Source organism: Lagopus muta, chromosome 19 (genome assembly GCF_023343835.1).
Source record: "Lagopus muta isolate bLagMut1 chromosome 19, bLagMut1 primary, whole genome shotgun sequence".
In the NCBI taxonomy this organism is placed as follows: Eukaryota; Metazoa; Chordata; class Aves; order Galliformes; family Phasianidae; genus Lagopus; species Lagopus muta.
The window spans coordinates 7,531,174-7,557,839 of record NC_064451.1 but is presented as its reverse complement, the minus strand read 5'-3'; the positions used below and the strand labels follow the sequence as shown (position 1 = coordinate 7,557,839).

At 47.3% G+C, this 26,666-nt stretch overlaps 1 protein-coding gene across 2 annotated transcripts in view; it reads right to left on the bottom strand.

Moving 5' to 3' along the window:
• Positions 1 to 736: 736 nt before the first annotated feature.
• Positions 737 to 26,666, bottom strand: part of COL5A1 (collagen type V alpha 1 chain) — a 127,352-nt gene continuing 101,422 nt past the window's right edge. The window contains exons 38-66 of one of the 2 annotated variants that reach the window (XM_048966446.1): positions 24,384 to 24,437; positions 23,348 to 23,455; positions 23,090 to 23,179; positions 22,960 to 23,013; positions 22,233 to 22,340; positions 20,849 to 20,956; positions 20,227 to 20,280; positions 19,410 to 19,463; positions 19,099 to 19,206; positions 18,949 to 19,002; positions 18,754 to 18,861; positions 18,278 to 18,331; positions 17,861 to 17,968; positions 16,721 to 16,774; positions 16,390 to 16,443; positions 15,875 to 15,928; positions 15,382 to 15,435; positions 14,541 to 14,648; positions 14,059 to 14,112; positions 13,906 to 13,959; positions 13,507 to 13,614; positions 13,100 to 13,153; positions 12,681 to 12,716; positions 11,792 to 11,845; positions 11,195 to 11,453; positions 10,707 to 10,819; positions 9,439 to 9,507; positions 5,683 to 5,916; positions 737 to 3,424 (exon numbers count right to left, since the gene is read on the bottom strand). In XM_048966446.1, the coding sequence (XP_048822403.1) occupies positions 3,278 to 3,424; positions 5,683 to 5,916; positions 9,439 to 9,507; positions 10,707 to 10,819; positions 11,195 to 11,453; positions 11,792 to 11,845; positions 12,681 to 12,716; positions 13,100 to 13,153; positions 13,507 to 13,614; positions 13,906 to 13,959; positions 14,059 to 14,112; positions 14,541 to 14,648; positions 15,382 to 15,435; positions 15,875 to 15,928; positions 16,390 to 16,443; positions 16,721 to 16,774; positions 17,861 to 17,968; positions 18,278 to 18,331; positions 18,754 to 18,861; positions 18,949 to 19,002; positions 19,099 to 19,206; positions 19,410 to 19,463; positions 20,227 to 20,280; positions 20,849 to 20,956; positions 22,233 to 22,340; positions 22,960 to 23,013; positions 23,090 to 23,179; positions 23,348 to 23,455; positions 24,384 to 24,437 (2,568 nt within the window). In that variant the 3' untranslated portion in view covers positions 737 to 3,277. Of the gene's footprint in view, positions 3,425 to 5,682; positions 5,917 to 9,315; positions 9,385 to 9,438; positions 9,508 to 10,706; positions 10,820 to 11,194; positions 11,454 to 11,791; positions 11,846 to 12,680; positions 12,717 to 13,099; positions 13,154 to 13,506; positions 13,615 to 13,905; positions 13,960 to 14,058; positions 14,113 to 14,540; positions 14,649 to 15,381; positions 15,436 to 15,874; positions 15,929 to 16,389; positions 16,444 to 16,720; positions 16,775 to 17,860; positions 17,969 to 18,277; positions 18,332 to 18,753; positions 18,862 to 18,948; positions 19,003 to 19,098; positions 19,207 to 19,409; positions 19,464 to 20,226; positions 20,281 to 20,848; positions 20,957 to 22,232; positions 22,341 to 22,959; positions 23,014 to 23,089; positions 23,180 to 23,347; positions 23,456 to 24,383; positions 24,438 to 26,666 lie in introns of both variants that reach the window. The other variant, XM_048966447.1, reaches the window with a different exon arrangement.

The following is a 26,666-nucleotide window of genomic DNA, read 5'->3' as shown; positions in this document are numbered from 1 at the left end:
CCAACCCAACAGTCTTTGCATGAAGAACCAGAGCAGTGCACAACCAGCCAAGGTTGGTGCTGGTGGACAGAAGGGCAATTTCCTACAGCAGTTCCCCAAGCAGCCATCATCTTCTTGCACATCCCAGGAGCACAGATTGCAGAGGTGCACCCATGCTGCTTCCCCCCACGTGCCAGCAGCACCTGCAGGCAGGACTTTGGAGCTCAGCAGCTCAGCCAGCAGTTGAAGCATTTTGTTTCCTGGCTTCACCTCAGGGACCAATGAGTCGAGGACAGGCTGTGATGCCAAGCAACGGCTCCTCGGGTCCATTGCTATAGAGAACTGGCGGCCAATGGTCACAGCTCTGGTACACAGCTGAAGTCCTTCACATTGCTGGCTCCATCCTCACTGAGAAATAGCATTCCAGGCCTGGGAGCTCCTCCCTCTGAGGTCTTTCTCTCCTTATTTACAGCACACGTTCCCTTTCACCACTCCGACGAACTCTTCGTGCATCACCGAGCTCAGGGGTCAGGGGGAAATCCCTCTGCGACCGACTCCAAGAAGACATTCACATCACGTTGGTTTAGGTGGAAACAGTAAACTTGATTTATTGAAAAAAAAAAAAAAATCTATTACATTTATTCCTTTATTACACAGGTTTAAAATATTTAAAAATAGCTCTTACGGGCATTACACTTAAATTTTATGACATGTTTATTGGACTTTGAAGAAATGTACAATACGTCGTTTGACAGTATATTTTAAAAAGGGCCTTATGTACTAAATTTGTTTGTTTTGTTTTTTTTTCCATAGGTTTTATTTTTCTTATCAACATTTGTTCAAGTCATATATATTAAGGGAAGAGGGAAATAAAATTACACAAAAAGAACGTCTGCAAATACAAGTAGTAATTTTATTGCAATAATACCGTAGCTAAGTGGTCTGGGGGAATCGGAACAGTTTGGAGCTCAGTACAATTACAACACTGTGGAATTCAACAGAGGAATTATTTCTTTATTTTTTTTTTTCTTCTTCTTCTTAAAGCAAGGAAATAAAAGGAGGAAAAAAAAAAAAAAAAAAAAAAAGAAAAAAAAAGCTCCCTTGATGAGAATTCATCAGAACAGAATCACATGACCTAGGCAGACGCACACGTGTGCACACACATCAAGATATGGCTTATCTGTGGCAGACAGGAACGTGCAACCTCCTCGACCTTCCCAATGCTCCCAGCCAAGGCTCGTGCCAAGGTGAGCAGGCACCAGATCACTGTACGTATCCTCGTTTTCACTGCTTTGCTGCTGGAGTCTGCAGTTTTAGGGTAGCACCTTTTGAGGTTTTTTTTTCCTCCCCCCCCCAGGTGGAAAAAGGAAAAATAGAAATGAATAGTAATTAGACAGAACACAAGAAGGGAGATGGATGGACACGGCTTTTGCAGACCCGAAAGCACCGTGCAGCATCGCAGCTCCCGCCTCGCTCCCTCCCTTGGGCGCTGCTGCTCTCTGCTAGGGAAGGAGGGGGGAAAAGACATCATATGTTGCCTTCTTTCACAGTAAATGTGATGTCCTTTCCTTCATGGTGACAGACCCCCCTCCCGCTCCCCTCCCCCGGCTCAACTGTAACACTCCAGGCCAAATAATAATAATAATTACAAAAATCCCCTGCAACATCAAATTTTCCAGCCAAGAGATCTACACAAGGAAACAGCCGGGGAGAAAAAACGAAGCAACACGTGGAGAAGGAATGGGGTGGCAGAGGGCTGTGATTCGGAAACGCTGCGTGGGAAAGAAAGCCATCCTGGCAGCCACCACGGGAAGAGGAAGAGAATGGCACACGCAGCTCCGTCCTCACGACAATGACATCAATTAGCACCACAAACATTCAGCCACGACACGGCCTGGTGTGATCACAGCCGTATAAATGCATGAATGCTTTTTGGAAAGGCGTAAGCACTTTTAATAAGTCCTACGCGGGCCCTATAAGCTCCTGTAATGCAAACAAGAGATCTTCTGCATAGCATATATGAAGCTGGCATGCATTTATAACCAGAGACCGGAGCAGAAGTGTGCAGCCTGTGTTGGAAACAGCTGAAGCGGCGGGCAGTGGGAGATTGGCCAATGGCAGAGTCCAACCAGTGCAGTGTTAACGTTACTCGAATAGATAGCACCACGAAGAGACATGTAAAAACAAAACAGCACCTTTTTTTTTTTTTCCTCTCTTTTTTTTTGTTGTTTTTGTTGTTTTACACTCAATATCCCAAGAGGACAAATGGATCTTCCCTGCCACTGCAATCTGCCACTGGGAACAGATTTTTTTTTTTTTAATAATTATTATTTTGAAAGAACGCTGAAGGAAACACGGAGGCGAGAAGAATTAACTTAAAACACATACATGAAGGTGAAGCAGGGGCACAAAGAGGCAGAGGTGCAAACTGCAGCCTGCTTTGTAGGGCTCTGTAGCAAAAAGAGGCTTTGCTTTCCTTATTTTAAAGCACATCATTCCAAAGGCATCAGTGGCTGCGGGGGCATGGCCTCAGCTGCATCCCCCCGTGGGTTGGCAGCAGTCAGGTGGGGTCACATGCATGTTTTGAAGCCAGGAACGTGGGAACATTTCAAATAATATACAATACAAATATTTACTTACAAACATACAAAAATATAAGCACCTTTAAGACATGGGAAAGAGATGCCCAGGGTGGCTTTTAGCGATCGAATCGGTCGGGTTAGATTTTGTAAGAAGTGGGATTAGGTGATTCTATGAAGATACTACAGATTCTGGAAAGGGCCATTATATCTGCTTGCTAGACCTGATACAAATCTCACAGAAGTCACTGAGATGACCATAAAGAACTTCAGCAGGGTTCGCATGAGAGCCGGGATTCAACGTCAAGCTGAGCGCGGGAGTTTCAAGTTATTATCCATTTTTTCCTTAGAAACGAACAAACAACAACCTGCCGAGTAGCACTTGGCATCATCTGGAGGAGAGAAGAAGTCTTGGATGCGTTTCCACCTCAGGACATGCAGGGCAGGTCCATGGGCCACGTGGGCAGCGTCAGGTCATGCGATTCTGCGCGGGTGCCGCGGCACAGAGGAACTGGGGCAAAACGAAGCACAAAACAAAACGAAAAGGAAAGAACCCATCGCTGTCCAGTTTCAGAACGTGCATGTGACGACGAGGAACTCTTTTTTTTTTTTTTTTTCTTTTTTTTTTTTTTCTTTCTTCTTCTTTTCTTTTTTAATTAATTAAATGGCGCAATGAGGTTACGAGGTTGCTCATTTGGAGACTAGTTTTCAGGTGGCTCTTAGCCCATGAAGCAAGCTGGTCCCACCTCGAATCCAAATTTCTGTGACGCTTCTCCGAAGTCATTGAACATGATGTCGACGACAGGCACTTGCTCGACCTTGGGCGTGTTGATTTCCAGGACAGTCTTCTGATAGCCCTTCTTTGCCTGGAGGAGAAGAGGGAGAGAGAAGAGCTTCAATGGAATCCCAGAAACGCTCAGGTTGGAAAAGGAAAAGACCTTGAAAGATCATCGAGTCCAACCACAACCAAACGACCCCAACAACCCTCTGCTAAATCATGGCCCTGAGCACCACATCCAAATGGTTTTTAAACACATCCAGGGATGGTGACTCAACCGCTTCCCTGGGGAGCCTATTCCAGTGCTTAACAATTCTTTCTGTAAAGAAGTTTTTCCTCAGTGAATGAGGCAATGCTGCCTCCAACACAATGCCGGCGGGTTATCGTGCGCAAACATTCACTGGTGAACTAGGAATACACAGATGGTGTCACCCAGGGATTTCCTACACTAATTTGCAGGCACACTGCATCCAACTCCCCCTGCAGATGCAGTGGGCACCACTGAGGATGCTGCCGAGATGGTTGCCCTGAGGACTCACTTTGGAGCTATTGCCATGAGGATGGAGTGGCCCATATCACTGCTTTCAGCATAGCTCAGAGCTGGAACAGGAGCTTGGCAGTACTGCTGTGGCTGTGGTATAGTTGTTTTGCCTCCCCAAGGACACGCACGGGTTGTTGAGCAAATATAAGCAATTTAATTTGAATATATTAGTTTGACTATTATCCGAGCGCTACCGAAAAGCCCGCATTTAAAGTTTGATGGAATTCACAAGGTGATGTTGTCTTTTTATCGTGCCTGCTAGCCATACAGTTATTTCTGAAATATAAATAATTATTGGAGGAGCAGAAGTGCACCCGGGAGCATACAAAGCTGCACAAACAAGTGAATTTATGGAGCAGCTTTTGGCTCTACCTTACCCTCTGATTTGTGTGTCTCAGAAGAATAGGCTGTATCATAGTTACTGAGAAAGGGCTGTAAGATCAGGAGAAACATATTCAAATAATGGCCCAAACATTAGCCCTGGAGCTCCTCCGGCGCTGGCTGCAGCAGCCTCAATCACAGCCAGGGTTTGGAGCTTCTCGGGGCCTCTGCAGCAATGCTGTGCTGGGTAACCAGGCCTCACTTTTCACATTAAGGCTCTTAACCTTATAGATATTGCCAGTGTTTCAGCAAGGATGACCTGCTGAGGTCTCAGAGACAGTAAGGAACACAGGAGAGGCAGAGCACTGCCCTGCAAGGCTCTCACAGCATCTCACTGGGATATGGCTCTGCACCAAATCTATCCCTGCAGGACGCAGCGAATCCCCTCAATGTCTTTTACCTCCTCTCCAGAGCCTTGCAGAGAGGGGCAGGAGGAAGGGCTGAAGCTTGGAAGCAATGCCCAAAGCCCTGTGCCCCTCCACTAGCTCACCAGCCCATGCTGCTCCCCTGCTTTGCTCCTGCCAGTCTTTACCTTGCAGCACTAAGGCTGGTCGTGCTGACAGCAGCCAGTGCTACAGCCTCCAGTAAGCAGCAACCAAGTGAACAAACTCAAAGGAGCTCCAGTCCCGTTTCCAGGCAAATATTCCTCATTAAGAAAAAGGGAGAGGAACACAGGGCACCTGAACAGCATCACTTAACCTGAAAGGGTTTTCATCAGATGTGTCTGCCTTAAAACGTGCAGCATGTGGTCTGCAGCTTCCCTGAGACTTATGAAGGAGAAGAGAGGAGGGGGCTCTTTTTTGCTGAGGACAAGTTGTGTTACTCAGAGACACGTGGTATTGAGGATAAACCTCTGGGCGTTTTCAGTAGAGGGATGAATGCCCTTTTCCTCTCTTGCAGAAGTATTAAAAGAAGTGATTCTAATTTGATTTTTCTCATTGCTCCTACAGTAAAAGCACGTCTGCCAGAACAGAATCACTTTAATCTCAAATTATGTGGAGGGCTTTTGCTGTCAAACAACTCTATCATTCAGTCCCGTGGGCTTCAAGCACTGCAGTTGCAGAATGTGAGAATTATGCGTGCTTTTGCACTGACAAACTGGGTCTAGAAATAAATGCAAGCAGCACCTACTTCACCAAATTTACAGTTCCTGAGGGCAGATTGCTCAGAGCTCAGTCCTCAATCAGATGCCCAGCAGAAGGCAGAAGCAAAGGCTGGATGTTGTGCCACCTTTGAAAACTCTGGACATGGTTCACAGCCGAAGAGAAGAAAAAGAGCACCATGGGCTGTGCGTGCATGGGGAGGGCAGGGCTGCAGCTCAACATCTGAACTCAGGGCAAAAACTCAATCCTCAGAGCAACCAAATCGATGGAAATGGGGAAGCGATTTGCTCAGAGACCCTTCCTGCCATCTTCCCCACGTACCGCGCAGCCATCGAATGCGGCTCGGATGTACGGGTTGTTGTCGTAGGACATCTCCTCATCGTTGGAGCCCAGGAAGCGGATGGCTTTGTCATAGCTGTCTGTGGTGGCATCGTGCCAGGCTACGGATTGGTAGCAGTTATAAGTGATGTTCTGGTGGGCCGAGGCGCTCAGCAGCCTGAGGAATGTCATCTGTACCACTCCGATGGGGTTCCCATCCGAATCCACGTAGGAGAGCTATGGGAAGTGGAAAAGGGGAAACGCTGGGCAGTGAGGGGCAAAGGAATGCATTCAGGGAGCTTCAAGGACCACCAGATTTCCCATCCATCCTTATCCCCACGTGCACGAGCACCCTGCCCTCTGCTCTGGGGCTGGGTCTCCCCATCCCATCCTGGCTCCTGCCATGCTGCACAGCACAGAGATGCTCCGGTTCTCCTGCTGCCAGGGGCAGTTTATTTGTGTTGCTGTCTGTGACCTGATGGTAAGCTAAGAAAAAAACCACACAAAGCTAAACCAAGGGCAGGAGGAGGAGAAAGGAATGGGGATTTCAGCCCCAGCTGCAAAGTGACACAGCACTGAACAAATCCGGGGATGTATATCTCCAGGCATAAAGCCAGTACTGAGCATATTTCTCCAGCTTTTGAGGAGAATGAAGATTTATGGAAGGGTCTGGAGCTTTATTTTGCTGCCCCATTTGACACAGTTATTTCACCTCTGTAAGTATTTTGCACACACTGAGGTGTTTCCCATTCATCTTTCCTGGGTACCTCCACACTGGGATTTCAAGCAATCCTTGCAACCTCTTCTGCAGAAATCCTGCTCCTACTGACAGCTGCACCTGCATGGGGATTTGCTCTGTCCTGCACATCAGGTTCTTTTTCTCCTTCAAAGGAGAACGGTTTCTGGAAATCTATTTCTGCAAAACACAAGTTATGGAAGGCCCCTCCACTCCTCAGCTTTCAGGCCTTTCTGTCACTTTCCCTTGCGCCCTCCAACAAGGAAGCACCACAGGATTAGCCAGAGCAACATCATGGACTGACTGCACTTGAGGTGGCACCTCCAGCCACAGCAAAGCCACTGGAGCAGCTCTTCAAACTGCCCTCAACAGACAGCTGACTTCTTTAAGAAATGACTGGGAGAAAAATACAAACAGCACAGAGTTCTTCAAGGTACGGTGAAGCATCAGATCACGGTGCGGGCTGCAAACAATAGAAGAGGTTCACAACCAGACAACAAAGTTCTGAGTAAAAAAGATGAGGAGAAGAAATAAAATATACCAACCGGTTGTCAGGATGCTGTTGCACTGTCCTCCTGAGAGTTAAATATGACTGACCATGAGAGAGCCATGCATGCCAGGAGCAAGAAACCACCAGGACGTAGAAGGATGGGGACACAAAAAGCTGAGTACTCAGTGCACGTGGCACTGCTCATCGACCTGCAAGAGTTACTTTCCTGTGTATTCTTATTTCAAATCGATGCTTGGTTTGGGAGCCAGACTGTGTGCTAAGCTGTTCTGCTTCTGCACGAGGTTTACAACTGGACCCACTGGGAAATGGCTGTGTGCATAAAGCGTGTTGGTTTTGCAAAATAAATAAAAATAAAAAAATCAATCCTTTCCCCTTTTTTCTGTGCTGGAGTATTTGCCTGTGGCAGATGCCATATGGCAGTGAGGGATAACAGGATGGATGGGTGGCAGGTCTTGTTAGAGCTACCGGGAATTACGTGCGTGCAGAATGCACACAGGAGGAAAGCAGAGGCCAAAAGAAAACATCTGCAACTCTGTTATCCCTCTAAATGCAGTCTGGCTGCATCATGAGGAAGGCTGGGAAATTAACTCCACGTACTCTGTGTCACTGATTAATGATGGTGGGGAAGCATCAAAACAAAACGGTTTCTTTGTATTCCCCATTTACTCCATCCATCTTACTTTGGGTGCCATCAGAAGAAAGGCAAGCATTGGCATACCTGGTGTAAGCAGTATTATGGGATGTGTCGTTGGCAGTGCCGTGGCTCCAGGCTGGGCACAAAGGCTCTGGGTCGAGCAGAGCAGCCCTGCCAACCTGAAGGGCACCCACAGCCATCCTGCCAAACCACAAACAGAATTCAACCAACTCACATCCAGGCAAACACCTCCCCAGTTTACCAGTCTCATAGTTCCAAATATTTGACTGGTATGAATTTTTTTTATTTTATTTTTTTTAAAGCAAACTTTACAGTTTTGGGGTTTGCTGTGGAAGGTCTTCTATGTGCTGGTGGCTTTTTTCTTGCAAATGGGAAATGTGGGACAGGTAAAAGGCAAGAGAATAGAACGCAGAAAGATGGAACAAAGTGGCACTGAAATTCCTATTTAAAAAATGGGCCCTAAGCTCTAGGGTGCCCATTCAGCCTCTAAAGTAGCCGACAAACAGGCTGGAAAAAGAAAGGAAAAAAGGCACAGAAGATGCAGAGATGAATGTACTTGTAATATTAATTGATGAAGTGCTCTGTAATTAAGCTATGAGTAATTGCCCTTCAAGGAGCTACGAGGCTGAAGCCTTGGCTTTGCGGCCTTGTTGGATGGTGCAGAAAAGCTGCAGAAGCCATATCCTTCTTGTGGGCAGAATCAGAGCATACGTGTTTAGTGGCAATGAAATGTGGCTGAGGGAAACAAGGCAGCACCCTCCTTTGTTTGCCCTTCAAGGTGGATGTTGAATGTTCTGCAGGAAACCTCTGCCTTGGGCAACGGGGACCTCAGCACCTCCACCTGCTCATGTCTGCTGAGCATTTCCTCCTTCCCTCATCCTCCTGATCTGACCGAGCTCATGATGTGCACCCTGTAGGAATTGATACACATGTGGGAGATTTCCATTGCTGGAGGAGAGCTGGCTCGTGCTCATCGTTTGATGAAGGGCTCAGTGGGAGAGCGATCTATGCACAACACAACTGTTCAGCTACAGGACAAAATACTAGAACTGCATCTCTCTCCTTTTTTTTTTTTTTTTTTAACATGTTGATGTCTAGTTTGCTTGCTGACATCAAATATTGTTTGACCTCACAGCAGTTTTTTCTCCCTTAAAAATAAACCCCAATTGTGCCTATATCCAATCCCAGGCCATCAGGCTTGGAACGCATGTGGCTTGAAATCTCCTCCTTTGAATCAGTGACTTCACTTTTCCCAAGCTCTGGGGATGGTGTGGGAGCCCCCAGCATGGCTCATCTCCAGCAAGGAGACGAGATTCCTCCTTTGAGGACAACCTGGCCTGGTCATGTGCAGACTCACCAACCCAGCCTAGGTTACCCCCCAAGGGAAGTGGTGCAGCAGCACAGAGCTCAGCTCCAGGGTGAGGCATCACACAAAGGCTTTCAGGACAAGGCTGTTCTCCCTGGGGACAGCAGCACAGGGCCATCCAGTTTGCCCCTGCTACGATGGGAGCAGCTCAAGGGGCAGCAGCACCCTCCTGCAGGGCACAGAGCTGGTCAGCAAACGCATCCCTGTGTGGCTTTGCTTCTTTTTCCACCTGAAGTATTCCACCTTAAACCTTTTAACTGCAACTTGTGATGGCGATTAGTCGAGCATGCAGAGTGCAACAGGTCTGGCCATACCAAAGCGGATGACGTGCTCTGATTCAGACTAGAGGGCCAAGGTTAGCCACTTACCAAAGACCCCCGCTTGTATTGACTATACCATGTGGAAGGCTGTTCTTTGGGCCAACGAGCCATTTTACTCTGTAAAATACGACACGGGTTAAAGAAAACTGAAAGCACTGAGATGCATCTTACCAGTTTACCGCGCTTGAATTCACTGAACCAGGAGCCTGGGTTTTCCTTTGGCCAAGAAGTAATTCTAGCCTAGTTTGTGGACGGCAATGAGGAAGGAAAGAAAAGAGAAAAAAAGAAAGAAATGAAGTTACATTCAGTCCCACGGGCAGCATCTGCATGTCTTATTGAAAATGGCCGACTTGTTTTAAAAGCATGTTTTCTTAATCTTTACACACCACTAACAAGACCAGCCGGCAGAGCCCTATGGTGCCAAGTTCAAGCAGAAGGAGATGCCACTGCCTGCACCAGCCTCCTTTGCTAAGGGCTAATGATCACTAATTCTAGATACTTTGGATGCAAAACCGTCAGTGCAGCCTATTGGCAGGAGAGCTAAAAGGAAAGATACAGGAAAATAAAAAGAAATATGAACGGTGAAAGTGCTGGCAATGGAGGAGGCTGCTGTCATTCTAATGTCAAATCCAGATGCTGAGGGGCTAGGAAAGGCAAAGAGCAGCATTAAGGAAAAGCCTCTGAGTGCCTCCAGAGGCTGTGCAGCACACGGGGCAGCACATGCAGCATCCTTTGATAGTGCTGGACCACTGAGCATGGTGGAGCTCCAACCACCTAGACTGGGACAAGGAGTGACCTTGGCAAGAAGGGTTGTGTCACAGCATCCCTCCCTTATGGCAGTCCCACCCGAGCAGCTGAAGCTCTTGTTTTGCAAGGCAGAGCACAAGGAAGGAGCACGGCTGCTGTGTGCTCCCCCCTCTTCCAAAAATTCCCTCACTTCTGTTGTAAATCTCTCCAAAAGCAATGGGCAAACTTTACTGCAGGTGTCCTGGGACTGTCCTTCCCTTACAGCCTGCAAACCATAAAGCAAATTAGCGTGCTTCTACTGCGTTAAGGACGGACAGAAAGGGGATATGTCTTAAACTCTGCTATGGCTTATAATAAAACCATTCATCCGACACTTAATGCTGCTGTGATAGCTGTTCAAGGTCCTCTCTCTGGAAAAACAGCAGGCTGAGCCTTTCTCACACTTATGGCACTCTGCAAGTAGTAGCACAATTTGCATTTGAGGAGCATCACAGCCTGCGTCCAGCAGAGCAGCTCTGCAACAGGGAGAGCAGCTCCATAAAACAGCGCATGGCTGTGTGACAAAAATTAAGAGTATGGGTCAACTAAGCAGATCAGTACACATCAACATAACCAACACCGTGCATATGAATATTCATATTAGGAAACAATCTTTTATCATCATGATATTAAAGAACGTCGTGTGGACTTACTCCTTCAGACTTCTTATCAGGGAAGATACAAGTCTCTCCACCAGCTGTGAAATTACAGTACACTTTGAAAGAGTCCCTGGAACATCCTTGGTTAGGATCCACCCAGTATTCACCTGGATGCAGGACAAGGAGGAGAGGGGAAGAAAGAATCAGCGCTGTGAAGGGATATCAACCTTCAACAGCCATCTTACTCGGGCTGTATCATCCCCATCATAGGCTACTATCATATGTATTTTTAAGAAGAATGATGGTTGATGCCATATCATACTGTGGCATCTTTCAGGAACAGCTTTTTTGAAACACACATCCCCATTTTTCTCCATGTCTCTAGGTCTCTATGACCTCTTTGATCAGCCATATTCCTCAGGGGGCAACAAGAGCCTGGGAGTCCCCAAAATCTTTCTCTTCCTGCACTGAACCACATTCACCAGCTGGAGCTGGGAACCCACTGTGTTTTTGCCCTGTGTCCCCCCTGTCTCAGGACGCACCATCTGGGAAATCAGGGTGACAGAGCTGGAGATCCTTGCAGGTACGAGCTGGGTTATGTTGAGTGCCCAACGGATGCTTCATCTGTTCAATTTCCAGTTTCAAGGAATTCAGTGAGCCGAAAATCTCCTCCATGCCATCTGCATAGTCCATGTAATTGTCAGCATTTCCATCATCCACCAGCTGGCTGGCATCGATGTTTCGCCTGGTCCTCTTGGAAGACTGGATGGGCAGAGGCTGGATGACTTCTCCAGGAGGACCCTGATGGATGGGGGAAGAAGATGCAACTTCTCAGTGGAAATGGGGACGAGACAGAAGAAACAGCCAAAGCAGCCACCAGTGCTGAAGAACAGCATCATAAGATGCACAGTAGGTATCTGAAACACCCGTGGTGGCACTGAGGAAAACCCCAGCCACCAACATTGGTTCCTTCTTCTCTTGTTCTCCTCTCATTACTAATTCTTCCCTTCACCTTCTGCTTTCTTCCCTGGCATCCCTAACAGATGTCACTCCATTGCAGAACTCCTGAAATGCTGAATCTTTATCTGGAAATCTACATGACGACACCCATTAAGTTTGTGTAATGGAGCTGTACTTACAGGAGGCCCTGGGGGCCCAGGAAGACCCGATTCACCCTTTGGACCCGTTGGACCCTAGGTGGAAAAAAAGGAAAAACACAAGTCACTCAGTAAATAGCATTTGTAACTGATACAACAGCCCAAACTTAATATTTTTTTCCACAGTCTCTACCAGTAAATGTTTCCTTCCTGCCCTTTTAGTCACACAAAGAGGGTCTCTCGTCCCCACGTCCCCCCAGTAAAATTTGTGTCTTGGTTATTTTCTGGTGCTCGGTAAGAAACAATGTCAAACACTTGGGATTAAGCAGATCAAGATTAAGCAGGGATCAATTTTTCCTCAGGCTTCCTGCAGAAAAGGAAGGATCTTTCAATGGATGAAAGTGTTACCTCCCCAAATCAATTCAGCAGATTTCAGAATCGAATCCAAGCTCAGAATTAATAAAACATGGAATTCTTTATGGAAAAACAAAAGAAACAAAACAAAACAAAAAAAAAGACTTTAGGAAGTTGCCCAAGAGGAATTTTTAACCGCCTGAATAGGAGATCTGTAACACGAAGCTCACTTTAGTGTTGCATTTCTCACAGAGTTCCTCGTTCTTCAGCTTGCCACCTCCTGCTTCACAGTCTATTTTTAATACCCTCTGCACTACAGTAGTAGTTTTGCTCATAAGGACTATTCACTGCATTCCCCCTTATGATCTTTGCTACACTGATGTTCAGTGAAGTACAATGCATGTAACAGAAACCTTCCCCAATTATAATTTCTGAGCTGGGATAGTCTGAAAAGGCTGCATTTGCTACAGCCATCTTTGGCTAATTGCCTTAACGCTGCTGATGCGGAGGAGTCACAGCAGGCTGAGCACTTAATAAGAGATCCTCAGCCTCTTCACTTAGCAATGTCTATACTCACTGATGATCCTTTAGCACCTTTGGGACCAGGTGGACCCTGCATAGAGAAAAATACAGAAGGGAGTTAGTATCTTTGTTAGCACAGAAGTCAGCCTCTCCTCAGAGAGAGAGAGAACACCACCATACTAGTTTCTGCATTTTGTATTTATTTTATTTATTTTTTACATTCACTCCTTTTGGGCCCATTTTTCAGATGAATGCTGCTTTTTTTTTTCTTCCAAGCATACAAAAAAGCACTCCTGAAACACATCCAAGTGCTGTTATTATGCTCAGCTGGGCAATCCCCATTGCTGTTAACATCATCACATCAGGTCACTCCAGAAAGGCTATGCTGGGTTATCTGGGAACCCCAAAGTGACCCCAGCAGGACTGCACAGTTCCCCAGGAGTCTAAAGGTTACCTTTTTTACTGGTCACATACCGGTAGTCCTGGTGGCCCTGGGGGTCCAATTGGTCCAGAGGGACCTGTGATACCCTGAAAAATAAGAACAGAACAATATTGACTTGCAGGCAGCAATACTGGTCCACAACTATGGAATTAACCACTGGTTTTGGAGGACATAAAGATTTGAAGCTTAAATTGGTTTTTAAATGTGTGCGTGATCCAAACAGGAGTATGGCACACAGTTCTGAATGTCAGTCCTCCTGACACATATTTGTGTTACCATCTCTCCAAGTCTACTCAACTCTTTTCACGTGACCCTCAAGAATCCTATTTCTCCTAAAATGGGTCATTTTAGAGCATCACTATATTTCATACATAGAATAAACCACATTCAGATAGAAAATGTGACTCAAAAACGTTCTCATGCTGAGATTGGCATTTACCTGCTCTCCCTTGGGTCCTGCAGAGCCCTGGGGGCCTGGGAGACCTCGGTCGCCCTTTTCTCCCTGCTCACCTGGCGGTCCAATCAGACCAATTAAACCTGGATGACCCTAGGGGAAGATAGCAGATGTTAATTACAATCTCTCTCTGCAGTTAACAGAATGCCAAATTTACCTGTGAAAGACATTTCATAGGGACAAACCCAAATATCTAAGCAAGGTGACAGGAGTGCATAGCTATCCCTGACACATGGAAACAGCTGAATAAGGTGAAAGCACTGCCTTTTTGCAACAGGAAATGCTACAAATACGTAAAGAGAAACGCTGCAGTGGAGAACCTGTTCACTTTGCATGTGAATGCCAGACACCAGGCCACCCAATGGGGTCATGCACAGCACTTACCTTTTCTCCTTTAGGACCAGAGTCTCCTTTGAGGCCAGGCAAACCAGGTGGGCCCTTTGGGAGACAAGAGGGAAAACAAAGGGGAGAATGAATTCACGCAAAAAGCCTTTTCCCATCTCAAACACACATTCAGATTTGATGGTTTGGACATACCAGTGGGCCAGGGGGGCCGTCTGGGCCAGGGGATCCTGGAAGGCCTTGTTCACCCTGTAAAACAGTGCAGTCCTCTCAAAGTCATCGTTCACAACAGTACTGCTCCCAGATGATTATGAACCCACCCTCATCTGGCCACTATGCCAGAAGATATTTGCCCTGTTCTCTTGCAGATAAAGGCAAAAATAAGAGCATAAATATCTCTAGTGGAAAAGTGGCTTCTGAGCTCAACAGAACATTAATGCAGAGAGTGCAAGCAGACCCAACACTCAGTAAAACATGCTGGGTGATGGTATCCATCACTATGCCATTTCCATTGAGGATGTTTCATCTGCTCTCGGGCACCTAAGCATGGAAACAGTCTGCTCCCTTGTAGACAGCATCTTACATTGGGAACAAAGCATCTTCCAAGGCAGATGGGTTACAGCAGCAACGCCACCAAGAAGCTTTCTCGGGTGAGAGGAGTATTTGGGAATACTCACAACTGGACCAGGAATTCCCCGAAGGCCATCAGGGCCAGGTTTCCCTGGAGCACCCTGGGGACCGATTGGGCCTGTCTTCCCAGGAGGCCCTTCCAAACCAGCTTCACCCTGGATGCAAGAGACAGCATGCCTTAATATGCATTGGGGCACTGACCCATCTTTTCAGAGACACAGCAGGATATCACAGAGCGAATGCAATTCACATGCACAGCATATAAAATTTTCCATCTGCTGGTTTTCTTACTGCTCCCTCCTTATCCCTGATGTGCCGAGGAAAAGCGTTCTCCCAAACAACTTCACTTTTCAGACATGTCTGTTTCTGCTGATTTACAGCAAGAACAGCCTTTGCTGCAAGCTCTCCAGAGCACAAAGCTTTCTTTGCTTATGTCCTGGGAGATGTGCTAGCAGAGCATGTCCTCTGCCATCAGCATTCCTGAGGCTGCCACGACAACTGGAGCTGTAATTTGCAATCCCACTTTACATTTCCCCCATTGCCCCTACAGAAATAACAACGGTCCAATAATGCTGTGCTAGCTCTGGGATACGATGGAGGACTCAGCGTGCCATTTCACTGACAGCACATTAAATTGCCAAATATGGCACTCTGTCATTTCAAAGCAAGGAAAACACTCCCATGACCTTACCAAGCTCTGATTATCTCCATGGAGTTCATTAAAAGATAAAAACACACATTTAGACTTGAGGCCAGTGATCCCAAATTCAGGCTCATTTGTTGTAATGCAGCAAAATCAAATCACTGTCTTTCAAATAACAACGTCACAGGGTGAGCAGCTTGGCACATGAAAGACACAGTAAGAAAGGAATCCCATTCAGCTCTCACCTTGGCTCCTTTCTCTCCTTGCCTTCCTTCAGGACCAACAGGACCAGGAGGGCCCTACAGAATAGATGCAAAACTCAGATTACCCTGATCTGCAACACTCTAATGGAGTTACCAAAACAATGCCATGGCCACAGGAAAGAAGGCAACACAGAGGCAAATCTCTCTGAAAAGGTTTACAAATTAGCTTCTTGCTGCACAAACCCCTGGGCTCCACCAGCAAGAGAGGAAATGTTGGGGCAACTTTTATTTCCTTTTGGGTATTAGAATCTTAAAAAAACAAAAAACAAAAAACAACAAAAACAAAACAACCAACAATGGAATTCAGCTCAAAACTTTCCCATTGATTTCCAATGGCTGTGGATGGCAGACTTTTATTTTATTTTATTTTTTTAAACATGCTACTGCCTTACGTTTACTTTAGACTAGTAATAAAATTAGCTTTTAAAACTGATACAAATACACGCAGAAAATCATTCTTAAAAGATCTGCTTACCCTTTTTCCTGGGGGTCCAGAAGGGCCTGGCTCTCCCGTGGGACCTGGGGACCCCTAGATGGAGAGTGGAGGAGAAGTAGTCATAACTGCACCACGAGACATGGGAGGAACGAGTAAAGTGTGTAAAACTCAAGCAGAGACACAGAGTTTGCTCCAAACCAGGGTGTGGGTGGCTGGTACAACTCCTGACACCTCCCTGGGCTGCAGGTGGTACCTCGTTTTATCTCTTCCCGCCATGTAATACCATAAGGCATGGAAAATTTAAAATGAAAGGCTGGATTTTTTTTTTCTAGAAGCTACTGTTTGCCTTCTGGATTGCTGAGCAGCCTTGGGTGGATGGCAGCAGCCAGGGTCACACAGACAAGAGGCAGGACAGGACTGGGAAGGAGCAGAGGACTTGCTCAGAGGAAGCTGGTGGGAATTTGCTGCCATACATCTTTCTGTGTCAAACCCTTTGCACCTGCACACAGTAACCATAGGGACTGAACACAGATCCCATCCATCCAGTTACTCACTGTCTGACCAGGTTCGCCATCGTCACCTTTGTCACCAGGGGGACCGTCTTGACCCTAAAACACAAGAAGAAAGAAATAAACAGGCAGATTGAGGGTATGAATGGAGCTAAATAAAGTATTGGAAGCAGCAGGTGTTGTTCAGCATGTAAGTTTTGCATTGCTACTGCCCCAAAGGCTGCAGCATGGTCAGAAGAATGGTCTTACGGTGGGACTTCCCACCCTTTCCCCAAGAACAGTAAATGACAAAAGAGTTAGTGGTGAATGAACAGCACACAGCCATGTTCCATCAAGAGGAGGAACCTAACTGCCCCTCTGCGAGACAAACACTTACAGCTGGGCCAGGCTCTCCAGGAGGACCAGGATCACCAGGGAAACCAACTGGACCCTGCAAAGAGAGGAGAGAGACATCCCCAGGTCAGAAACTGCACCTGCAAACCTGCAGAGCACTCGCACCCATCACTCTAGGTGCAACATGTGCGTTCACCCTGGGGAGCAAAATCCCAATTCCCTACCCTCAAAGCTAAGCCCAGATCACATCCCAGCTTTGCGTGCTCAGTAATTTCAATCTGCCACAGTTACCAGCTCAGCTCTGCAGCCAGTTTACACAAAGCTCCAGCATCAACATGGGATTTCATCGAGCTTTTCATAAATATATCAGACAAGTGACAGCGGAATCCTCTCAGCTCTGGGGGAATGCAAAGATTAGAAGGTTTTGCTTTTCCTTTCCATTTAATGTGTAACATTTTTCACCTGAAGATACTCTCAGATCATTCGACGACTAAAATAACTTCACCGCAGTTCTCCCTACAATCCTATTGTGCACTTCAAATGATCCTTAGAGCAGCGCTCAGACAATAGGTTTCAACCCATAATGCAGCATCCCAAAAACCATCTGTTAAGGGAGATGACTAACTCCCCTGCCTCCTCTGCTGCTTCGTACCATCTTTGCTTATCGCATGATGAATTTCTTCAGCCAACAAGCATCAAAGGAGCAGGCAAGACAAATATCGTACCATTGTCAGCTGGTATAAATCAGTACAGCCCTGCTGGCTTCAATAGAGCTACAACAACTTGCATTAGCGGGGATCTGACCCTGGAGATACGGCTCCCAAATTCACATAAATCTCCTCTAGGCTATTTTGGGAGCTTTGCTTTGGTGCAGAGGACACTGGCAATGCATAAACTCAAGTGCAAAGCAGAAGTACCACCTTCTACATAGGGATGGGTTTTCTGATAGCCTGCAAAAAGAGACTAACAATTCAAGCACTGCTAGAAGACAAGGTACAACTGGGTCTTTTCCTCATTAGCACTCTAAAGGAATGGGATTATCATTGCATAATATTAGATGGGCAATTATCTGGCTGGTAAACAATTTCAGATTTCACAAAATTCTCTGGAAAGTATCTTCCCATGTGAAAATCTCCACGAGGCAAGACAAGGAAGTGCTATTTTGACAGGAGGGGGTACTTACAGGGCTGCCTTTGGGACCATCATCACCTGGTGGACCTTTAGGGCCAGGTGGACCAGCAGCACCAGAGGGACCTGCTTCACCCTTTTCACCTCTTTCACCTTTTGGACCCTGTGAAAGAAAAAAGTTGTGTCTATTACTACTACTGATCTCTAATTATCCTCTGATCAGTTCTGGAAAAGCCCGTCTGTATCTTAAAACACGAAGACTCAGTGGTGTTCATGCTGTCATGCACAGCCTGCATTCGGAGACTGAAGCTATTCCATAAACACCCCAGAACATGGCAGTGTCTGTGTGATGCCCACACCAAGGACATGGCTGGTTCAGTCCCTACAGCCCCAGCAACATCTGTGCATCTCTGAAACCCCTTTAGCCAACTTTTTGGTGGAGAAAAGCTCTCCTACACAGCAGCAGACTTACCGGCAGGCCGACCTCACCAGGCAGACCGGGCTCACCAGATTCACCAGGCTCACCCTATAGGAAGGAAAAGAAGATGCCTACAGTTACAGGATGCAGACCTTTCTGCTGATTTGCTCAACCCCTTCGGCCTCTGAGAGCTGCAAGCCTCAGCAAGTCATTGGACATTGAGCATCACAGTTTTCTTTTTCATGTACATTTCCACTTCCTTGGCTTATATTAACAAATACGCACACAATACACATATATACACGTGGATCTGTTTACTTAATTGAGAAGAAATCACTAATAGAAGTACCTCAAGGACAGCACTACATGCACTTCAAACTGGGAGAAGCCTCCTCCCTTCAAATAGCACCTATTTATTCACAGACTGTGCATGACTGCAGCCACGCATTTACCCCATCACCACCCCACTCACAGCAAGCGTTGGAACAAACCTCCTGCAGCCCTCAGTCAGGTTGGAGTGCATGCTTTACCTTCTCTCCTACTGCACCAGGATTTCCTATTCCCCCAGCAGGACCTTGGGGTCCATCTGCTCCTGGTGGGCCGGAGGGGCCTCTGGGCCCAGGTGGACCTGGTGGACCCTGAGGAAAAGAGGAGACGTTTCAGACAAGCTCCTTGGAAAAAACACGTACATCAATGATGAAAATGGGAGGAGAAAAGCTTCTTACCATTTGCCCAACATCACCTGTTTCTCCCTTCTCACCAGGAGGTCCAGGCAAGCCCTGTGCGGGGGTAGAAGGGGATAATTGTAGTCATGAATACATCCTGCAGAGCCTCAGCCCTCATCACCCCAGCCCCCTCCGGATGCCACAGCTTACCTGCAAGCCCACAGGGCCGGGGGGACCGGGGAAACCTCGAGGTCCTTCATCACCTTTCTGACCAAAAAGACCTTGCTGCCCTCTGGGACCTGGCTCTCCATCAGCACCCTATGAGGAAACAGTCTGATTCAGCTTAGCATGGGCACACGCAGGCAAAAAGCCCATATGGCCCCACCACCTCCCCCTGCAGCCAGCAGCCAAGCTCATCCACAAGCACGGGGTACGAGCAGCTCCCAGAAGAAACTGCAGTTCTGTCCAGTGCTTCCCAGCACTGCTTTTGGGTAAGAAGAATTCCTGTTAACAGTACTCACAGCTGGACCTGGCTGACCAATTGGACCTTGTGGGCCTGTAGGACCTGGTGGACCCTGTCAGGAAACAGAAGTGCAAAGTCATATTTAGGAGTGAAAAACCTCACCTGTACAATGAGAGGCTCTTGAGCAGAGCATCCATTAAATCTGCATAAATTCTCAAGTGAGAGCAGGGGAAGGATGGAGTCAAGCCTGGATGCACCAGGGTCCTGCAGGACTGGTGCCCAAGGACACACTTAAGCTTATTTTGCAAAACACTTTCTGAGGGAGGTGGAAGCTGGAAGTCTTTCTGGGAAGAAAGAAGCCATCTGTGCATGTCTGTGTAACATAAGATGTCTCACAGATCACCCTTAGCCCAGCATCACCTTCTGCACGTAGGTGCAGCTACCTACTTGCAGGGCCAAGAAGCCCAGACCAGCTTAACCTGACCTCGTATTTCAGCACATTTACAGGAGAACCTGTACAATTTATTTTCCATTCCTCAGGCTCTGAGCACACAAAGGGACCTTCCGTGTGTCACATGCATCTAGAAAAGCAATTGCAGCCAAATGCCCAACTCTAAAGGCAAGTGTTGCTGATGCTTGAGATATTTACATAGTATGTAAGTGAGAGGGAAGCATCTCAAGGGAGCTGGAGGAGAAAGACACTTCAGCAGGCACTTTCATTTTTACACTGTGGGTGAATTTGACAAAGCAAAGGAGAAGAGAAGGGAAAGATGGGACGAAATTAAAATGAGATCATTCTCTGGTTGCAGCAGGTTGCGTGACATAACCACATGTTCAGCCAAAAAACAGCCACAGATGACATCCATCACACTCACCTGCTCCCCTTTGTCACCCTTGCTGCCCTTCTGGCCAGGCTCCCCGATCTCGCCCTGCAGGTGCAGAGAATACAGTTAGTTCACCTGGGGACCATTGCCACATCTCCCCACCCAGCAGTCATCCTGTGCCCTGATGCCAATTCCCACAGAACCAACCCAGCGAGTTCTGAAAGAGGCCAAACATTCGGCTGCTCCAGGTGTAACCAAACCCTCTGGTATCCTTAAGCTTTCCTGATGCAGAAGCATCATCCCATGAGCTTGTTAGCAATGATGAGTGATAAATCCCAGCTAACATTTTTTAAGAACCCTCCAGTCCAGAGAGGCTTAATGAGAGACTGGGGAAAGGTAATTAATTAGGAAAGGCAACGCACCCAAGGGCAGCCCACCTGCTACAGGCTTAGGGGAGGCTGAGAGCTTCAGCTGAGAAGTGCTTGTGAAGCAGTCAGCCTCAATCTCTCCCAAACCCAACTCCACTCATCCCCGGGGACTGCAAGCACCATGAACCACCCTTGTGTCACAACAGGCTGCAGGTCTGACCCAATGCCAGCAGAGTGGCTATGGGGTAGATGGCCCAGTTCCTTCCTAGTGACCCCGCGCAGCAAGGATTGCTGTTTGTTCCCACCTTGTCTCCATCCTCGCCGGGGGGGCCAACAGGACCTGCTGGACCCGGGAGTCCCACGGGGCCCTGGATGCCGTCCCGACCTGCTGGTCCTTGAGGACCCTTCTCACCCTGGAAGCAGAAAGAGTAGGAAGGTCACGCAGAGCTCTCCTCCATCCTCCAATTGACCCATTAAAGGCCATTAGCATTTTATTCAGCTGCTAATGACCCCTGCCTTGTACGGGCATGCATATCAAGACTGGCCTCCAGCTGATATCTCTACGCACGCTGGCTCTCTAAACAAGACAAAATTTCTATCTTCAGAAATAAAACCCAAGCAAATCTAAACGGTGAATACCCAGATCACAGCTGCAATTTCACTGCTGTGGCAATGTAACTAGATTTAATCTGAACCCTCTGCCATCTCCCTCTGGATGACAAACAAATCTCCAACTAATTTTTACTTCCACAAGCCAGTGCTTGCTGACGCTAGGGCTGGCTGTCCATGGCTAATCGCTGAATAATGGCCCTGAGCTCCCTCCTGAACCTCTGGACAATGGAAAATACATGAAGCAAATAAAGCAATCTCTGCTGGCCTCCCACTTAAACATCTTGTACTCAAGCCTGGAGCATTTGCTCAAGTTTGTTTGTTTATTGGAATCGAACAGTAGATATTTTTCAGTTTCCTCGTATATAATTTAATTGCATCCGAGTCTTGGTGCTCTCTTCTGAATAATTAGATGCCACATAAGTTGCCTATTCATCTGCCCAAGAGCATATCCCATAGACACCGGGCAGGACAGATGTTTGCAAGGCTGATTCACTGGCAGATGCTTGCCTCTGGACTAGCTGCTGGAGTTTCTAATAAGCCATCAAATGTGGAATACACTGGCTGATAAGCACTTCTGATAGCAACAATCCATCAGTGCTACTGCCTTTCAGTCTGAAATCACCAATGCCTGCATTTGCTCCTTTTGCTGGACCTGGGTGAGAACTAAAGCAACCCAGAAGTCAGCAACGCTTCCCTGCAATACTACTGGGGTGAGAGTTACAACCCTCCCCTCCTTTTCCTCTGGGACTGTTGCAGCATTGAGCCGCTCAGCACCAACCCAAAAGCAGCATCCCGCCCACTGCCCTGCCTGCCTGCTGCATCTCCTGCTTGTGCTGGGGGAGCAGAAGATGTGACAGCACGTGGGCTGGGTGCTGGGCAGGACCATATGGCACAGCTCTGCTCACAGCATCTTTGCATGGGTGTCAGCAGACGGACCAGCACGCTCGTGCTGCAGGAGGCATGTAGCATCTTTCCTTTTTTTTCCCTTCTCCTTTTTCACACCTCGCCCAGTCTGTCTCCATGTTCAGCTCCATTTCTACAGGGTCCACAGCCATTAATCTGTGAGCTGGTACTTACTGGTGCTCCCTTTTCACCTGCAGGTCCTGGAGGTCCCTGTGGTCCAGGTCGCCCTGGCAAGCCGATGGGGCCAGCTGAGCCCGCAGGACCTCGCTCACCAGGAGAGCCCTGTGTGAGGAAGGAGAAAGGAAGATATTACTGGAACATCAGGTGCTATCTATATACAGGAAGAAAGAAATCCAGCAGTAGGAAGCTTCAGATGCACCAACTCAATAAATGAGCACATTTGAAGGGGTGACTTCCATGTGATGGCTTGGTACCATCAGCCCAAGTTCTGCAGATCCTTTTTAATTAAAATCCCTGGAATGGCTGGTGCAGGGAGCTCAGTTTCTGGGGGCACATTATCAGCTTGGAACAAGTGCATGACCGCTTCATGGTTAATGCAGCAGGGAGGGTTGCACAAGGAGTATTTTCTTCCAGGAGGGCTGCACTGACCAAGACTCTCAAGTGGGAACAATTTTCAGAGGGAAAGCTGGTGACTTAGAAGCAAAATACTGGATGTCCTGGATCATCCTAGTTCCCCCAGCTAGTCACGTATATTCACAGCTAACACCATAAAATAACTGAGCAATTACATGTGTCTTGTAAAATAAAGCAATATCCAGCAAGCCACTCGTTAGTGCAAAGGGAATAATGGATGAAGCCCTAAGCTGTGACTAACCCACTCACTTAGCTTGCCAAGCTTGTAAACGTGTTAGGTGGTGCCTGGGAGGGCAAGGATACTCACTGCAGGACCGGGGGGGCCTGGGGGACCTTCGTTGCCTTTCAGCCCTGGAGAACCCTGGAAGATGGGAAAAAAAGTGTCATTAGGGGAGCTGTGTGCTGCGCTGCCTGGGCATCCTGTTGTTGATACTTACAATGGGGCCAGGCAGACCTCTCTCTCCAGGGAAGCCTCGCAAGCCTGGGGGACCATCCTTCCCTGGGAGGCCAGCTGGACCAGGGTCCCCCTGCAATGATAGGGACAAAGAGCTGAGGATCTGTGGGTGCTCTCTCTGTGCTCAAGCCTCGACGAGCCACTGTGAAACATCATTTCTTTCCTGTATCATCCCTCTCCACCTCTGGCAGAGGGGAAGGTGTGCAAGGAGGGGGAATCCAAGCAGGCTGCTCATCCCTACCTTGGTCCCTTCCTTCCCAGTGAGGCCAGGAAGACCTTGTTCACCTGGGGGACCTGGAGGACCTGGATGTCCTCGCTCACCCATTGGACCAGTTTCACCAGTTGGACCCTAAAGAAACAGAAGGGGGAGAAGGGGAGAAGGTAACAGGCATTAGGCACTGAGAACTTCTGGAATGAATGCATTCACACAAATGAGATACTATTACTAAAGTTATCAAACTTGGGATACTTCTTAGTATTGTACTGTCACGTTGGTTCATCCTTATAGGGGCATAAGTGACTGATTAGGCCCATGCTACATGGCAATTGCTGACACGTGGGCACTGATGGTGACGAGTGTATGGTAAGGCACAGCACAGAAGGTTCCCAAACGGCCCCATTCTGGAGGAGAAAAGGCACATGCACAAGAGTACAGCATCCCTGCACGCTGGTGTCTGCTGGGACTGCAGCTGTCATTCATGTCACGCTGCAGGATGCCACTTAGCACCAGCAGAATGATAACACTGCATGAATCACACCAACTGCACAGCACCGGGCTGAATGAAACTGCCACAGAGCCTAATCCTGCACTTGAAAAGACAAACACAGTCGAGGAATTGCCCCTAATCATGGATTTCATCAACCAGGGAATTTATACTATCATTAAAGAGGACAAGTTAATTATTTTGTAATTAAAGAGCAACTTCCTTGGTCGTTCAGGAAAGAAGACTCAATCCAAACCCAGTGCTGCTCAGGCTAGGACTCTGACTACCAAACCAACACAGAGCCCTGCATGCCTATGCACAAGGGGTACAAATTCTGGTGGTGCAGTTATCAGTTCAGATGGTACAGCTGGCAACTAACATTTTAAAAAGAAATTAATTAAAGAAATAGAGCAATTCTGAAAGAATCTGGCAGCACGTTACATTAAATAGGGATGCATTTCTTCATAATGAAATGGAAGAGCACTCCAGCCACACCAGCAAAGGGGTACAACAGATCATACTGATGAAGATGAACACAAAGGACCGGTGCAAACACCAATGTTTGTTCCTTACCTGAGGGCCTACAACACCAGGGGGGCCAGGCGGGCCGGTCTTGCCTTGGAAACCCTGTTAAGAAAAGGGAGAGGACAAAGAGATGACATTTCTGCCATTGGATGCTCCCCAGAGGGACCCAGAGTGCTGCCTGCTTGCTGCCCCCCAAGCAGAACCACCGACCATGGATGACACCCAAAGGCAGGAGGAAGAAAAAAAAATAATCAAACAGGAGATGCAAAATATGTATTCATACATTGACAGGGGGAAAGAGAGCGGTGGAAATGGGCCTTTCAGCTCTGGTGGAGGGTTCCAGGTGCAGGCTCAAGGGGGGAATGGGTGTTTGGGTGGAAAGCCATCAGATCTTCAGCTCGCTTCTGCTGTTGCGATGGAGCTACCACAGTTTGGCTGAATGATTGGCCATATATATATGTATGTATAAATTGCTACACTCGTAAAACCTACAGTGGAAATGGCTATTAAAAAGTCAAAATGCTCATTTTTCTTAACGCTGAGCAATTCCTCATAGCCACTCATTTCCCTTCTCCCCCTCCCAGCTCTGCTGTGACTCCTGCTCCAGGTTTCACCCTGCAGGAGTTCTGGCCCTGGGTGACCACCCTGCACTCTGGCACAAGCAGAGCCACTTTCCAGCCTTGCTGAGTTTTATTTCCTTCCTCAGCATCTGCTGAAAGAAATCACAAAAGTGCTTCTCTGTAGATGGCTGAAAGATGAGTAACGAAGTCTCCACAGCAGCTAATTATAATGACACGTAAAGAGCGACAATAACGAGCTATCACCACTGCAGTTGTTTAGTTCTCCTAAGCCACTCCTTAAAAAGCACATTAATTATCATTCCTACTACAGCACGCTGACAAGCCTGAGAGTTGCCATTCAGGGCATCCAGGCTGTTTTCTCATGGCCACAAAAGATGATGGGATAAGTCCCAAAGCCAGAGGTACTGTGTCATGCTACAAAGCCACACCGTGCTATTTTAGCTGTCTGCAAATGGCAGAATATCATGTCACCAATAGGAAAATGGCAAACCATCACTGTGAAAAGAACATGCAATTCAAACCCTTATCTCAGAAGAACATCTCAACCAGCTCTGTGTGGGACTTTCCTTTTTAATCTGAAGAAAGGGCTTTCCTGTTATCCTTTTCAAACCACGAGCACAGAGCTTTTAGGGCTCTTTTTTTTCTTGTCTTCTCTAGATCTTGTCTTAATAAATCTAATACGGCCCAATATTTGGCATCCTTCAGCGTGATCTGTTGTTCCTCAATGAAAAGTTAATTAAAGGGAGCTATTTGACGAGCAGACTTCAAGTCTAGGCTTCCTTGCATGAAGGCACAGAGCGCGCTAGCAAGGTTACTGATGTGGAAATGATATTTAATTTGGTTTTATGTCCGTCTCCTCCCTTTTCAGCTCTGTGTAAGGAAAGAGGACAAACAAAGGGGCTTCTACCTGGGTCAAGGCCAGGCTGGATGGAGCTGTGAGCAATTTGGGCAAGAGGGAGGTGTCCCTGCCCACAGTATGGGGGTTGGATCTACATGATCTTAAAGGTCCCTTCCAACTCAAACCAGTCTACGACTCTGTGACTCAACACTGTGAATCTGTGACCCAAGAGGGCACAGGGGAAAGTGACAAAAGTGTTTGTTTCTGACAAAAAAAACCCAAACCACCAGATTTTTGGTTTTCTGAATCTATTTGATGGCCATAGGTCAGTATTCCTGAACTGACAGAAGACAGCTACCAGGGAATGCTTTCAGACCCCAGATAGCCCACTGTCCACTCATATTCATACAGATTCAGGAATGTGATGCTTTTTTCCAGGCTCAAAAGTTGAGAGCTGCAGATGCAAGACAAATTTTTTACTGCTTTTTCTAATCTCAGCTTAAGTGTCCTGGATATTTCAGATAACTCAATAAAGGAAATGTAAATGTCACAGTCAGACTCCGGCAGGTGAGAACTCTTGTCTCCACCTTTAAGTTAATCCTGAAGTGAGGACTGTGCCTTCAAAATACCACAACCATCACCACAAAGTCAGTCTCACGGATCATGAGTAAATATCTGGTGTTGCACTGAGCAGTATTTGCATTGCTTCGCTTAGCAAATGCCAGGCAAGTTAATTAAACTGTTGTGTGATAAGTTGAGGGGAAAAGATGCTTAATGTGCAAAGCCTCTTTAATGCTCATTTGCTAGGAAAGGCGGTGGAGAAAAAACGCAAAGCTGAGTAGAGGAAGTTGGGTTTCTTTCCTGCAGAATAAACACAGAACAAAGAATCTATCTGCTAACATGCAGCATGCA